The 14,827-nt window shown below is 42.9% G+C and overlaps 1 protein-coding gene across 4 annotated transcripts in view; it reads right to left on the bottom strand.

Moving 5' to 3' along the window:
* The window catches only part of RASGEF1B (RasGEF domain family member 1B), a 64,536-nt gene that overhangs the window by 18,499 nt on the left and 31,210 nt on the right, over positions 1 to 14,827 (bottom strand). For all 4 annotated transcript variants that reach the window (XM_063919951.1, XM_063919949.1, XM_063919952.1 and 1 more), the window contains exons 2-8: positions 10,455 to 10,637; positions 9,534 to 9,656; positions 8,781 to 8,918; positions 3,436 to 3,648; positions 3,268 to 3,342; positions 2,489 to 2,584; positions 2,301 to 2,403 (exon numbers count right to left, since the gene is read on the bottom strand). In XM_063919951.1, coding sequence (XP_063776021.1) covers positions 2,301 to 2,403; positions 2,489 to 2,584; positions 3,268 to 3,342; positions 3,436 to 3,648; positions 8,781 to 8,918; positions 9,534 to 9,656; positions 10,455 to 10,631 — 925 coding nt within the window. In that variant the 5' untranslated portion in view covers positions 10,632 to 10,637. The remainder of the gene's footprint in view (positions 1 to 2,300; positions 2,404 to 2,488; positions 2,585 to 3,267; positions 3,343 to 3,435; positions 3,649 to 8,780; positions 8,919 to 9,533; positions 9,657 to 10,454; positions 10,638 to 14,827) is intronic.

Below are 14,827 nucleotides of genomic sequence, written 5' to 3'. Positions count from 1 at the left end.
CGTCACACACACGCCCAGCGTCCGGCCAGCCACTCCCCCGTTTCTCCAGACACTCCCGCGTTTTTCCCTGGCATGCCTGCGTTTTTCCGCACACTCCCAGAAAAACCCACTTCCTGTCAATCACACTACGATCACTTCAACGAGGAAAAATCTTCGTTCGGGCGTGAGTAAATCTACTAAGTTTTGTGTTAAAATACTAACCGCATGCGCACTGCGTACCATGCGCATGTTTGCCTTAATCGCTCCGTTGCGAAAATTGGCAACGAGCTAACAACTCGGAATGAGCCCCAGTGTACAATAGGAGAGGCAGCTAAGGGAAGGAGCCCCGACCTGCTGCAATTTAGCTATACAGGGTAATAGCTGATGCAGGCTGAATAAAAAAACTTCTGGAAACTCTATAGACCAGGCAGTGTGTATAAATTTGGAGTATCACCACTCTGTTCCCCCACACTAGCCCCATCTGCAATACAGCACCTGGAGCAGTAGTGGAAGAGGATATAGTCTACAATACCAGCGTTGTTTGCAGACTCGGTCCCCCTGTGGAAAATGGCGCCTGTAGCTCTGCAACGCCAGCCAAACTCCACCCCGCAGTACGCATCTTTACAACAGCATGCAGCAGCATCTCCCACCTCAGCGTGTGAAGCCGTGCTGACCTCGGTGCCATGGTGACGTGGTTCCCTGGCACCGGAGACTGAGCACTGTATTACCGCTGTCTCCGTTTCGCCAGCTCCGCTAAACAGCCCAGGGACCCTGCCCGCCAGAGACAGTGGGGCAGATGTATTAACCTGGAGAAGGGATCAAAAAAGTTATAAGCGCAAGGTGATAATGCACCAGCCAGTCATTGCAGATTTGAAAAAAAGACAGTTAGGAGCTGATTGGCTGGTGCGTTATCACCTTGCACTTATCACTGCTTTATCACTTCTTTATCCCTTTTCCAGGCTTAATACATCTGCCCCAGTAAGCGGTTACTGACGCCGAAGCAACGCTAAGCCCGCTGCCTCCCGCCGGGTGTGAGGGAGCCACGCTGACCTCACAAAACGAACTACTGCGGGTAAGAGGGGACTCGTTTGCGTCATCTGCTGCCGGTGACACCAGGGACTTGGGTAGCTGGACCCCTGGGGCCTACTCACCTGTCTTCAGTCATATTCCAGCGATGCGGCAGGTTGCAGGGGACTCCAGCGCTAGCCCTCTCTGGCTGCGTGTGAGTGTGACCCCTGGACACAGGTCCCAGCAACTGGGGAAACGGACTCAAACCACTTAAGGTTGGACCGGATCCCCCCCCCAGGAGTTCCCATGCTACAGGTAGACAGTGGCTAACTGTCTACCCATGAGGAAGAAGAAATAAATGGAAAATTAAAATAAATCTCTGGAGCCCTCCAGAGTTGTGACTGGCTCCGAGGGCACTTTTCTAAAAACTGGTCTGATGGCAGGGGCATAGAGGGGAGGAGCCAGCGCGCACACACACTAATTTTTAAAGTGCACCAGCTCTCGGACCCCATCTATACCCCACTGTAAACGGAAATTCCAGTATCCCCTATGGATGACTGAGAAACACATTTCTAGAACTGTAAGCTACGATCCTTTCACCAACAGATGACACACAAAGGCGGGTTATTTGTTTAAAAAATGTAGTAAAAGTTTAAAAAAAGTGTGTTAAAAAAAAAAAAAGGTTAATTTAATAAGTGTCATTTACAAATGAGGTTTACGCCAGCAATGCCCTTAAAACTAGCATTGTACAGCCACCTGTAACAGCCTATATTTAGTGCTTGACAAAGCAATGAGCTATAAACTGTTTTTAATGCGGTCAAGTTCAATAATGGACTTAGTGAGCCAAAGATGGCAATAGCATTGTCAGCTTTACCTGCAGAACCACCTCCGTTTACCTTCATACTGCTGATTCCTAATTGGCATGCTCCACACTGAGAGACCAGCACTATGCAGTTCTAGGAATTACATTTACTCCTCTAGCTGTTTTATAGTAACAGCTGGCAGACTATGGGCTAACACACACACAAAAAAATCTAATAAGAGGAACTTACTAAAGCAGAAGAGGAAGCAGTGTCTTCCATTAACAATTTACTACTTTTTTTTATATTCCATACTTCCCAAAAAATGTAAGAACTTAATACTTAACCTGAGATTTCAGGTACTGCTTGGGAAATTTGCTACTGTAGCAACCCTGTTACATGATACTACAATAACGGTCTGACTCACTCTTTAGTAAAGCAGAAAGTTGAACAGATATTTGGGCTTTTTGTGTACATTTACCAATAGCTTTAGTTCATAATTTATGTACTTACAAATGATTGCCATTAAAGAGTTAAAGTTTCCAATGTTGAAACATTCCCGTGCCACATCAATGAAGAACTCAATCATCCGGGCTCTATGTTTCTTTTTAACAGGCTGTAAAAAATTGTTCACAACATTAGAATTTAGTATATATCATCGAGTGTGAGGTAGAAATTATGCTGTTATATATAGCTCTTACCATGCAGATTTCTGTGGCAACAAGGTAGCTCAACCGATTGAACCACTCTACATAGGCTTCCAGGTTCCTTGTCTTTTTCCTGTCACTGTAACCGTTCTAAAAGAGAAAAAAAGGTTTCAGTTGTGTTAAGTGACAAAATTATAAATAGGGCGGACATTTCTAAAACAATTATTAATATGGGAGTGAGTAGGCATGGTAAATAATCAATCATATATAATGGCAGAACAGCTAAGGCTGGCCTAGTTCCTTGATGGCACAGTACTTGTCATTTAAAGCACACATTCAAGGTCAAATGGTTCAACTTTTAATTTTGGTAATCTGAAGGAACTAGTATCACATAGGGTCGGACTGGCCTACAGGGGAAAACCCCAGTGGGCCCCACTGCCTGAGGGTCCGCCATGTCTTTTAGGGATAAGGCTCCAGACTGGGCACTTGAATTATACATATGTTCCATTATACTGCACAGGACTATGGTGTATATTCTACAGGGCATTTCTGTCGGTAATCATATTATAATCATGCATGCACAATCAGTATTTACCATCTTTATTTATCAAAAAACCCAGGCCATGCTCTCTCTAATGGTTTGCCAAGCCCCTGTGCCTCTCTAGGCAAGGCCCCTATCACTGCACCCTACCAGTCAGACACTGGTCTCATAAACCATTTCATTTCCCAATATAAATTCCCTTGTCAGAACACACATTTTGGTAATCATTTTGAAAGATCTATCTCCTGTATTAAGTGTCATTTGGCATAGTCTTACTAAATAAGCACATTACCTCATTGTGGTCCAGCGGATCCTTCTGCACAAAAGCTTGTACAAACTCCTCTGGCCCAATATAACTTAGTCTCTCCTGTAATACAAGCAATGATGCCATAAGCATAGTAAAAGGCATACCAAATTTCATCAAATCATTGCTTTCAGAAACATTTGATCTGCTTCTTACCAGCTCTACGTGAGTTAGCTGCTGAGCTAAAGTATAGGGGTCACTACAGATGGTGATGATATCCCTCTGTATGGACTGTGGCTTACTCTTCAGTATGGCCATACGATCAGCAGACTGGGCATTGATTTTTGCAATAAGTTCCTCATACTGACTCAATGCAGCCAGCTTCCGGATCAGATTCTGTATGATCTGCTGAACATTTTTTCTGTACGTCTGGAATTGAAGGTATTATTTCAATGTAAATGTAGATTGGTTATATACCATAACAGCACTGGATTAGCCATCTAAAACTAGACCACACCATACCACAAAGCATGGAGAGCAGAAAGAACAATAAGACTAGTAGCACCATAACCTACACTTGAAGTGATGAGAAAATACTAAGTTCTAGGATGTAGCAAATGTAAAACGGTTATGAAAAACAGAAAGATAGGGTATATTTTCCCTTTAAAGATTAAGAATGTGACTGTCAAGCAAACTCTTGTACTAGCAGTAAATGTGACATTTCTCCCATCTAGCTTTCGGAGTTAATCTTATTTAAATAAACACAGTAACCACGAATGCCAACATGAATCACGCAGAAGCTATTTTGTTGTATTCCCAGCACTGTCTGTCCCAGTCTAGGAACTTTAGTTCTTTGAACCCTGTACATGTCTACAGCATGCCGTCTTTTTGTTTTGCTGCCTTCCTGCTAATCTGCACTGATGCAGTGAATGGGCGCTTGGCAAACAGCCTTTTGCGGTAATAGTTTAAGTAGAAGAATTTGTCAGCGCAAACACTTTTAAAACTGTTTGATCCGACAAGGGGCTTGCACAGTGCAGTGATCACAGGGCTAGCCCTTTCCTCATGCTTTCACTGAACAAAGGCTGTTTTGAGAAGTTGAATTCTGTGTGACTGATTGTGCTCTACATAAAAAACCCAAAAAAATATGATAGAATTACTTTCAATTTGCTGGATTCATGGTTTAAATAGTCACTGAAAACACTGAGCAGAGATAGCATTGTAAGCATAGGTTAGCTTGGTGATCCCTGCTGTGCATGTGGGGTAATGTAACACTCGATTAGGAAACTTTGCCTATTTTATTTGATGGTTTATTGTCCAATTCATTAATGAAAACAATGTGCTATTATCATGCTCCTTGAAGCATTCATACTCTGAACAATGACTTCCTCTATGTCTATTTATTGTACCAAGAGTAAATAGGCCAGTCCACACTAACTAAATATAGGTGTGGTCTTATATGTGTTAGTCTTATAATTATCCCCAAGTCACACCAGATTTGCGTTGTGCACTGAGGGGTTGATGTATCAAGCAGTGAACAGAGTAGAGAAGTGAATCAGTGGAGAAGTTGCCCATAGCAACCTATCAACTTTGAGGACGCATCAATCAAGTGCATACTATAAATTGATAGTAGATGCTGATTAGTTGCGATAGGCAACTACTCCACTCTTTTCATTGGTTGATACAATAACCCCCTAATCTCTTATGCAGAAACCTGTTATCCACAAAGCTTTGAAACTAAGGGTGTGTGTACACGGTGAGATCTTTTCTTCCGATTCTGACTATATAGTCAGAATCGGAAGAAAAGATAGTGCAGATCGCAAGGTGACAGTCACCTTGCGATCCCGATTCGATGCCGATGTGCGGCCCCGCGCGGTCGGCATCAGCAGAAAAAAATAGACTGTGCAGCCAAGTCAATCTCGACTATCTCTATAGAAGAGATAGTCAAGATTGACACTTAGCCAAAATCGCACAGAACCAGGATCGCAAGCACACTCATTATGTGCTTGCGATACTGGCTAAGTGCCGACCCGGCCCCTGTCGCACAGTGAGAATCGGTTAAGTCCGAATCTCACCGTGTGTACACACCCTAAGGAGCTAAACAAATAATGTATGCCGACTGGCAAAATGTAATAAACCACAGATATGACCACCAAGCACATTTTTATAAGTCACTTTAGAGGAGCACTGCTATAAAATGTAATGAGGAGATTTAATTTTTTTTCCCAGTTATGGTTCCAAGAATTCTAGATAAAATATCCTCTATCTGCATTATAAAAAAATAAAAAGAATCAGGATGGGAAACGACAGATGTCCCATATTCCATGACCCCCTTTCTGAAGAGGTTCAGTTGGCGTACATATAATGGAGGGAAAGGGTGCTCCCAACTGGGACTTGGTCATAAACGGTCCTTCCCTCAAATTTTTTTAAAATGTGCTTGGTGTTCTTATTCTGGTTTATTTGTCTTCTTGTGTATTACATACTCCATGATATATGTTTACATGCATTAGTGTGTCCACTGTCCACCCCTCCCCCCTTCTCCCATACCCATCACCCTTTTTCTTTTTGTACACCCATATTGTTTTTTTGTGATAATTCAATAAACATATTTTTTAGATAAACATATTAGTGTGAGAAGTTTACTTCTTGTTCATAAAAACACAGCACTAAATAAAAGGATGAACCAATATGAACTGCTTAGGTCGCAGAGAAGCAAACCGTCCTAAAACCATCTTAAAATAAAAAAATGTTCTTGTTTTCCAGCAGACTAAATCAGATAAAAAGGGAAATGTACAGGGCAATTTTCCTATCAGACAAGGAGCTTGTGTTAGCAGTCATTCCCATGTGATAAAGCAAGCAGACAAGGTTATGGAGCTCTCTGTGAACTCAGTGTCCCAGTCTGTTGAGCACTGGCTAGTAGTTATTTTATTCTGTCTGTGCTGTGACACAGGGTTGCAGTTGGCCTGTAAAGGGCACTTTGAAAGTCACGGAACATCCTGGCAAGCAATACTCATTTGTCTGGCAGGATAATTCAGGCTGGAAGAGATAGCATAGTTTAACCTAAACGGCTCTAAACATGGTTATCAGCATATACAATAGGTCTAGCCAGTGCCGTAACTAGACATTTTAGCGCTGTGTGCAAGAAACAGCATCGGCGCCCCCCCCCCCCCCCCCCCCCCGTATACAAGACAGGGCCAGTGTCAGCTTTAGGCATGTACAAAATATGTAGGGGCGTGGCTTCATGGGGAAGGGGCGTAGCCACGGAGCTCCCTTTTACACATTATGGCAGCAGAGCCCCCCTTTTTACATATTACGGCAGACAGCGTCCCCTTTTTACATATTACGGCAGACAGCGTCCCCTTTTTACACATTACGGCAAACAGCGTCCCCTTTTTACACATTGCGGCAAACAGCGTCCCCTTTTTACACATTACGGCAGACGGCGTCCCCTTTTTACACATTACGGCAGACGGCGTCCCCTTTTTACACATTACGGCAGACGGCGTCCCCCTTTTTACACATTACGGCAGACAGCGTCCCCCTTTTCACACATTACGGCAGCAGAGTCTCATATATAAACTGTGGCCCTGACACAAGTTATGATGAAGGAGGGAGGGACTCACCACAGCCAGGGACTCATGTCTGGCACAGGAACTCTGTGTCAATATGGACTGCAGGGGATGGGGGCTGCGGGGTGTTGCTGCGCTTTGTATGTCCCCCATAGACTCATGTCTGGCGCCGGCGGGAGGTTGGGCAATAGCATTGCTGGTCTCAATAGAGTGCGCTGCGGTGGGGGACATGGAGAAGTGCACAGCACAGGTTCCGGCTCGTTATGCCCGGCACCAGGTCTTGGGAGCCAAGGGCTTAAGTTCAAACAAGATGCACGGAGGTGAAATAGAAGATGGTGTGACCCCCGTTCGCACACAGTCAACAGGCAGGTTAGGGTTAGGCTGTGGGAGGGGACAGTTAGCACTAGGCTGCAGGAGGGGTGAGTAGGGGTATGGTAAAACATTTACTGGGCTCTGTCGGGATGCCAGTGTCTGCTTTCTGACTGTTGGGATAGGCAGCGCTGGGATTGCGATACCAACCCGAAGAAACTACTAAAGAAGTCCAATAAAGTCTACTTTGAAGGACGTTCCTGTGTTATGGTGGAAAGCGGTAATGGGTAATATGATCTGGTCACTCCAACAATACGCTTCTAGTAGAAAAAAAAAAAAGACCTGGGAATAAAGTATGATTATGGAGGAAGCTGGCAGGGGCTCATGTGCAATACCTGGGCACAATCTCTGCAGGCACCCACCAATTACATCTGAGCTCCCAAACCCCATGAGTGAGACCTATGCTGTGGGGACCTATCATGTCAACCACTGGCAGGTCTGCACTATACAATAATAAAGCAATAGGCTCTGCCCCCCTGCTAATAAAAGGGGTTTCCTCTCTCTCCTCCCAAAAAGGTGGCTAATTAAAATACTGTATTTTTAAAAATTGTCCTGTCCCCCCCCCCTCCCCCACAGGCCAACCAGACGCTATGTACTGTACTCACCTTGACCGCAGCGATGGCAGCGGAGGAGGGATTAAGGAGAACAGACAATTCACGCGGCTGCAGTGCATTGTACAGTGGCCGCTAGTCTCTGGGGAGGGGCCACCCAGCCACCAGGCAGGAAGTAATCTGCCCCCTCCCTCCCCATTGTAGGTTGACAGATCATTTACAATCAGACCACAGTCATTCCCTCAGCTGTAGAAGGAGAACTGTGGCAGGCATCCAGCACAACACAGAATCTTCCCCTCTGGGTCCGCATCTAGGTTGCTCCGCCTGAGAGCAGTGCCCTGAACACGGCTGCACAGCAGCGTTGTCACTACTCACTATCGATGTGACGGCAGCTGCTGATGGTGTCTGTCTAAGCTGGCATTTCCTTACCGCCGGCATCACTGTCCATTTCCCCTCCCCCGTACTTTTTTGGTCCATACCTCCCTGACTGCCCACACACACTGCTACGCGGCGCCTGCTGCTCTCCCACCCACCTGCCGAGTGACAGCCGCATCACCCTCTCTGCACTCCCACACACACTGCCACGGTATCCCGGAGGGCTCCCCTGTCAAGCTCAGTGTCACAGTCGGATGTCACATCAGTGACCAAAGCACAGCAAAGAGCAGTGAGCACCTCCTCGGGCAGCCGCAGCGCTGCAGATAACTGGTGATGGCTGGCTGGCGAGCGGTAGTGTGGAGAGGCCCGGCAGGTGTGTGTGGAGATTTTTCCGCCTCTCAGCGCATTGCGCTGTGTGCAAAGCCCCGCTCGCCCATAGGTAGTTACGGCACTGGGTCTAGCCATTACTCTCAAAAAAAGAAAATCTCTGTGCACATAAAAAAAAAAGTTTCATTTTCAGTTCTGATAGACAAGATGGCTGCCGATTTGTTACTCTTAGCAAACTCTACTCAGAAAAAGTTAATAAGGCACAGTGGGCAAGCAATTACTTTAATGGCTGCTATACAATGTAAAATGTTATTTTCAAAAGCAATAGCTACTGTAAAGGGAATGCTTATATATTCTGTAAGTGCTGCAATACCTCATCCTTATGTGTAATGCAGTGAGCCGTGTCTTTTAGATTCCTCATCATCCTCTCATCCCTGAAGTCATAAGGAAAAGTCTCGGTCCACTCTGTCAGCAACTGAAGGATTTTAGGAGCAAATTTCTTCACTTGGTTCTGTGGAAGCACATACAAGGATTACCACTACAAGAACATAACACCACGACAAATGCAGAGAAATAAATTGGTTCTGTTATTGCATTCTAAATGGTATGGTATGAGAGAACACTGACAGGCATCTATCCATGGCAGATATCAATAGATTTCTACAAAGATAGGTATCTCATATGCCCATGTGTGCTGGTAGAATTACCATAAGAGCCTTTCTGGATATAAATAAACCAACACTATAATGGTTCAATTCTCATTTATTTCTCCGATATTAGAGTAGATATATCAAATTAATTACAGCATGCTTCACCAGGTAGGAAACTTCTAAATGTTGTTTCAGGAGGACAGGTAGATAATCACAGAACTGATTTCAGGTTAAGCATAATTTTTTGCAAAATGACAGCGTTTTACCAATCAGCAGAATCACACAAGGGGGAATTCAAATGTTTGAAAAGTCGGTTGGGTGTCTATTTTGTCCTGTCTATTAGATAGGAAAAAAACAGACACCCAACTGACTTTTCAAACAATTGAATATCCCCCATAGAGTCTGCACTGATCTAAGAGCTACAAATAATGGCAGTAAGGCAGTCAGGCCACTCTGAGAGCCAGCGGTCAGCTTACCTTATCAGTTCCTGCTTCGTTTAGTCGCTGCTGCTCTATGCAAACGTGACCAACTTTAGCCATTAATTCAAAAGGATGAATAAAGAGTCGAGAGCTGAGAAGAAAAGTAAAGATGTATGTTCTCTGAGGACAAAACACAGACAGTTTGTTAGAGATCTAACTACTACAGTAAAATGGCCATAAATGCATATTCAACCAAATCAATAAAAATATTACATACAACAAACTGATTTACGTTAAAGGAAAAAAAAAAAAAAAAAAAAAGTGATTGGATTTGATGAGTAAGAACAGATTAGTTTAACCTGGTAGATTCAACATACCAATAACCAATAACGAGATAACTGAAGTAGGGATCTAATTCAAAAGTTTATACCTCAGTGATATAATTACCAATAAAGAAACTAACAATGGTCTTTTGAATGCTAATTGTATATAAAATGTAAGGAATGGAAAGAACATTGTTTCAGTGTTCCATTCCAGCAACAGCTTATGAGTCAAAACGCTGCTCACACCAATTATGATTTATGTGCTACGTTGTATAGCTTCATTTGAATTAAACAAGTGTCAATTTGCACTTTTTAGGGCAATGAAATTAGTGAATGATTAGGCTACACTGATTTAGTTTGTGTGTCATCCACACATTCCAATACTTTAACAATTTCAAGAACAGGTTTGTACTGTACACTAATGTATTAATGTGTGTGACAAGATTCATTTGTCTGTTCTATCACATGGATAAGACTGAACATACCCACAATGCTCTGCTACTTGGCTCTACTTATCAGTCTGCTAGCCCAACCAAGTGTTAAACAGATTAGCTATCTTCATGTTTCCGGTGCTGAAAAAGTTTCCTATGCAAGCATCCCCAGTGTGAAACTGCATGCCTGACAACAGATTTATTTTCAGCTCGCTACAACTTACATCCGGATAGTAATCCACATTGGGCACCAAGTGTTGGATGAGAGCTTCAAGGGAGCCAGATAGCAGGTTGTTATCCTGGTAATACAGATCAGAGCAACTCTCTTCTTTAGACTGATACAAGTCCTGGCTGTAAGTACCACTGTCAAACATGGTTACCAAGCTTGGCGTTTGTGGCATTCTCTCCTGTAATAGAAAACATACAAATACTTTAATTTATTTCACACAATTGCAGTTTAAACATCACCTCTTGTGTTACTGTTATTACATTTATGCAATATCAGTATTACTCTTTTTTGTGGTTTAAAGATAAACTGTTCCTTGATTTTAATTAACACATTTTATAAGTGATAAATGTAGGCAACAGCTTGAAAAATCAACAACAAAAACCACCATCCAAAACACCTGGCTCGACAACAGCAAGTCTTGTGTACATTTTAAAAGGAGCAGATGTATCACCCACCCCCTTTTACGACGTTTTTTTTTATCAGTTTGGGCTGAGGACAATACAAGAAAACAGACTGTGCAGACATCTGATCACAGGAACCAGAAGTGTGGTGACAGCCTGCAGTAAGTACTTTCCATCCATCTGTACAGCATCTCTCTCAACAAAGAATGTTTCAAAGTACGCTTGCTGGAGAATGACTATTAAGTTATTAGCTAGATTCCTGGGGGCATAATGCACCTCGCACACACTTCTAGCTCCTGGCAGCAGAACCAAACAATGGAGGCATTCAGATCAACTCAAGAATGAGGACAGCTCAGAGTAAACAATGAGAAAGATCCAAAGTCCAAAATACACACATATATAGGGCTGCAGGGACTTCAGCATGCACTAATGGTTCTTTTCATCTACTACAAAAGAATATTTGCATTAAAATAAGGGGAAGGCTCATGGTCAGATAAAGGAAACATGAATCCATTTTCTACATCTGCTTGGGTATCTGATAATAATGGGGAAATCAATAACACGTCACAGCTTAGCAGGCACAGATCGTGATATAACCAGAATGGTTTCTCTATGGCCAGACGGGGAGTCAGAGCCAAGTATGTGACTAAAACATTAAGAACTGGGACATTCTTGTTAAGATTAGCGAGCTGGTAAAACAGGGGCAATCAAGTCTTTAGTTGTTTATTGAACGTTCTAGATCTTTATATAGTAATGAGGGCAAAAATATGCTCTTATTATTTTCCATGTAATGAAGGTTTTCAAAAAGTATCCTGCAAAACTCCTGTTATATAACTTTATTGTTATACAGGTTGAGTATCCCATATCCTAGTGTTCACGCTAGGCAGTTTTAGCAGGGCGCCGCGCCCTGCCCGATTTTTTAAGGGCAAAACTCGCCCTGCTAAAACTGCCGCCCGCTTCCTGCCCTCACAGCGTTGTTAAGATGCCGCGCGCATGCGCGCGGCATCCATTCACGCTGGGAGAGCGCTTGGGGGAAGCCCAGCACCTCCGTAGGTGCTGGGGACGCCCCCAACAGTGATGCCGCCGGCCACGCCCCCTTTTATTACCCACAATGACCCCCCCTATTTTGCATGGCCACACCCCCTTTTTGGCGCGCGCGCGCTAGTTCCCCTCTAGAACCGGCGCCCGGATTCTAGAGTGAACACTACATATCCAAAATGCTTGGGACCAGAAGTATTTTGGATATCTGATTTTTCCGTATTTTGGAATAATTGCATACCATAATGAGATATCATGGTGATGGGACCCAAGTGTAAGCACAGAATTTGTTTCATATACACCTGAAGGTGATTTTAGCCAATATTTTTTATAACTTTGTGCATTAAACAAAGTGTGTGTACATTCACACAATTCATTTATGTTTCATATACACCTTATACACACAGCCTGAAGGTCATATAATACAATATGTTTAATAACTTTCTGTATTAAACAAAGTTTGTATACATTGAGCCATCAGAAAACAAACGTTTCACTATCGCAGTATACCTTAAAAAAATTCCGTATTTCGGAATATTCGGATATGGGATACTCAACCTGTATATGTAACTAATTGCATTTTTCCTTATTGTTCACAATTAATAAGTCCCTAAAATTATCCAAATTCCTTTTTGCTAGCAACGAATTACAACTATTTTACCGGATCCGGTATGATATACCGGCAGATGGGATGCCGCCTGTCAGTATAGCGACAGCAGCATCCTGTCTGCTGGAATCCCAGCAGCGAGGCCGCGAGTCCCCTCGTGGGCTCGCTGCGCTTTCCACAGGTTCTATTCCCACTCATTTGTTGGAGTGGACCCACCAACTGAGAGGAAATTTCAGGGCAGGCATCAGGATTCCAGCCGCCGGAAGAATGTAGGCGACCGGGATTCCGGCTTCTGTATCCTGAACTCTGGCATCCGGACAGCCACCATTTTAACTGCATCCCATTTTACCACTGTGTTGTCTAATAAATGACCTAAGTTAAGCAAATCAATTGGCAAAAATCAAACTGTAAATACAGATATAGGGAAAGTAAATTATCTGGGTGTGGTATAACAGGTCGACAATGATATGTCGACATGTTCAAAATGTCAACAGTCAGAACGTTGACTTATCGTTGACTTTCAGAACGTTGACTTTAGCCTAACATAATGCTAAATGCAGCTTAACCTTACTTTATGTGTCAACATTTATAATATCAACATTTTGGGCATGTCAGCACCAGGCATGTCGACATTCAGACTCTTTAGATATTCTGAGGTCAACATCCTGACTACAACTTACTGTTTTGTTAGCAACAATTTAGTGGCAGACTTATCAAACCTTCTAAAGTGGAGGTATTGCCCATAGCAACCAATCAGAGTTTAGCCATATTGATATAGTAGTTCATTCCGTAAAAGGATAGCTAGAATCTGATTTGTTACTATTGGCAACACTTTCGCTTGTCTTAAGATTTGATAAATTGTCTCCTTAATCACACCCTCCCTCTATGTAGATATCACAGCCTAGACCACTGTTTCCCAACTCCAGTCCTCAGGGACCCATAACAGTGCATGTATTACACATCTCCCAGTTGGTGCACAGGTGTACTCATTAGTGGCTGCCACATTTTAAAAATCCAGAAGTGGAGCTAATTATTTCACTTGTGACTGAGAAGATCTGTAAAACATGCACTTTTAGGGGTCACTGAGGAATGGAGCTGGGAAACTTGGGCCTAGACCATATGTGCCTACCTGACCCTCTCCATGAGGGAGAAAATGCTCTGTTCCTGGACTTTCCTGGTAATGTATGATTGCCATCACCTGCGGTGAAACACCTTTCTTATCAATTAACTAGCTCACCACAGGTGATGGCAATCATACATTACCAGGAAAGTCCAGGAGCAGAGCCTTTTCTCCCTCATGGAGAGGGTCAGGTAGGCAAGTATGGCCTAGACTATATGGGGGATGGGGGGTGGGGCGCAAATGCTTGCAGCCTCCTGAGGTGGTGAGCATGAATGTGTGAAAAGTTTGTGCTTTGGGAACCCTATCCAGGATTTTAAAAGGGTTTAGCCATTTTACGCAGCTTGACCTGGTCTATATGGGTACAACAAGTGTGATAATTAATAGGTACCTGAAAACAACTAAGTTCTCCCCTATATGTCAGCAAAAATTTAATGTCTAACGCAGACATCGGGATACAAATTAATTGTCTGCGAACATTTCAAGAGCAATACAGAAAATGGGAGACCAATTATATCAGGTATGACTGGTTTATGTACAAATACTGCAGGCTACACATCTCTCCCCAGTGTTTGTCAACAAGAGTCATTTGCATTAAGCTAAGGGGTTTAGTAGATAATTATAGAATTAGAAGCTGCCTTTTTGGCACTCAACTGCATTACTGATATGATAGAGGAATAAAGTCTTAGCCCCACTTTGTATTTAAAATAGCTGTGAGGTGTATTAAGTAAGGCTAATGTTTAGTCTCCAGCTAATATACGATGACTGTAAAAGTGACTTAAGACTGAAGGGTAGGAGTTCAATTAAAAAACACCAGCAATTATAAATAAGTGGGACTTGAAGACAGGTGAGGACAGAGTTAAGGAAATTATAGAAAGTCAGTGTCAAGCGTGGAGGAATTCTATAGCATTTACTTATCTATTTATTTATTTATTAATTTATTTATTTATTTATTTATCTATTCCAGAAGGTTCACCAGAATCAAACAAAATCAGAATGCACCCTGAGAAATAGCCACAGAAACAAAAACTTTCTTAAGCAAATTATTGTTTCAATATTCTGACACAGGGAACAATCAGCCCCTCCCCCACCGGAAAAAAAATAAGAGCATAATGTTGTATTTACCGGATTATACATAAAACATTTTTTGTAGGAGGATATAAAATCAGACTAGCAAAATAAATATCATATATATTGTCGTGCTT

Source organism: Pseudophryne corroboree, chromosome 1, assembly GCF_028390025.1.
Source record: "Pseudophryne corroboree isolate aPseCor3 chromosome 1, aPseCor3.hap2, whole genome shotgun sequence".
Lineage (NCBI taxonomy): Eukaryota > Metazoa > Chordata > Amphibia > Anura > Myobatrachidae > Pseudophryne > Pseudophryne corroboree.
This window is presented reverse-complemented; position numbering and strand designations above follow the sequence as displayed.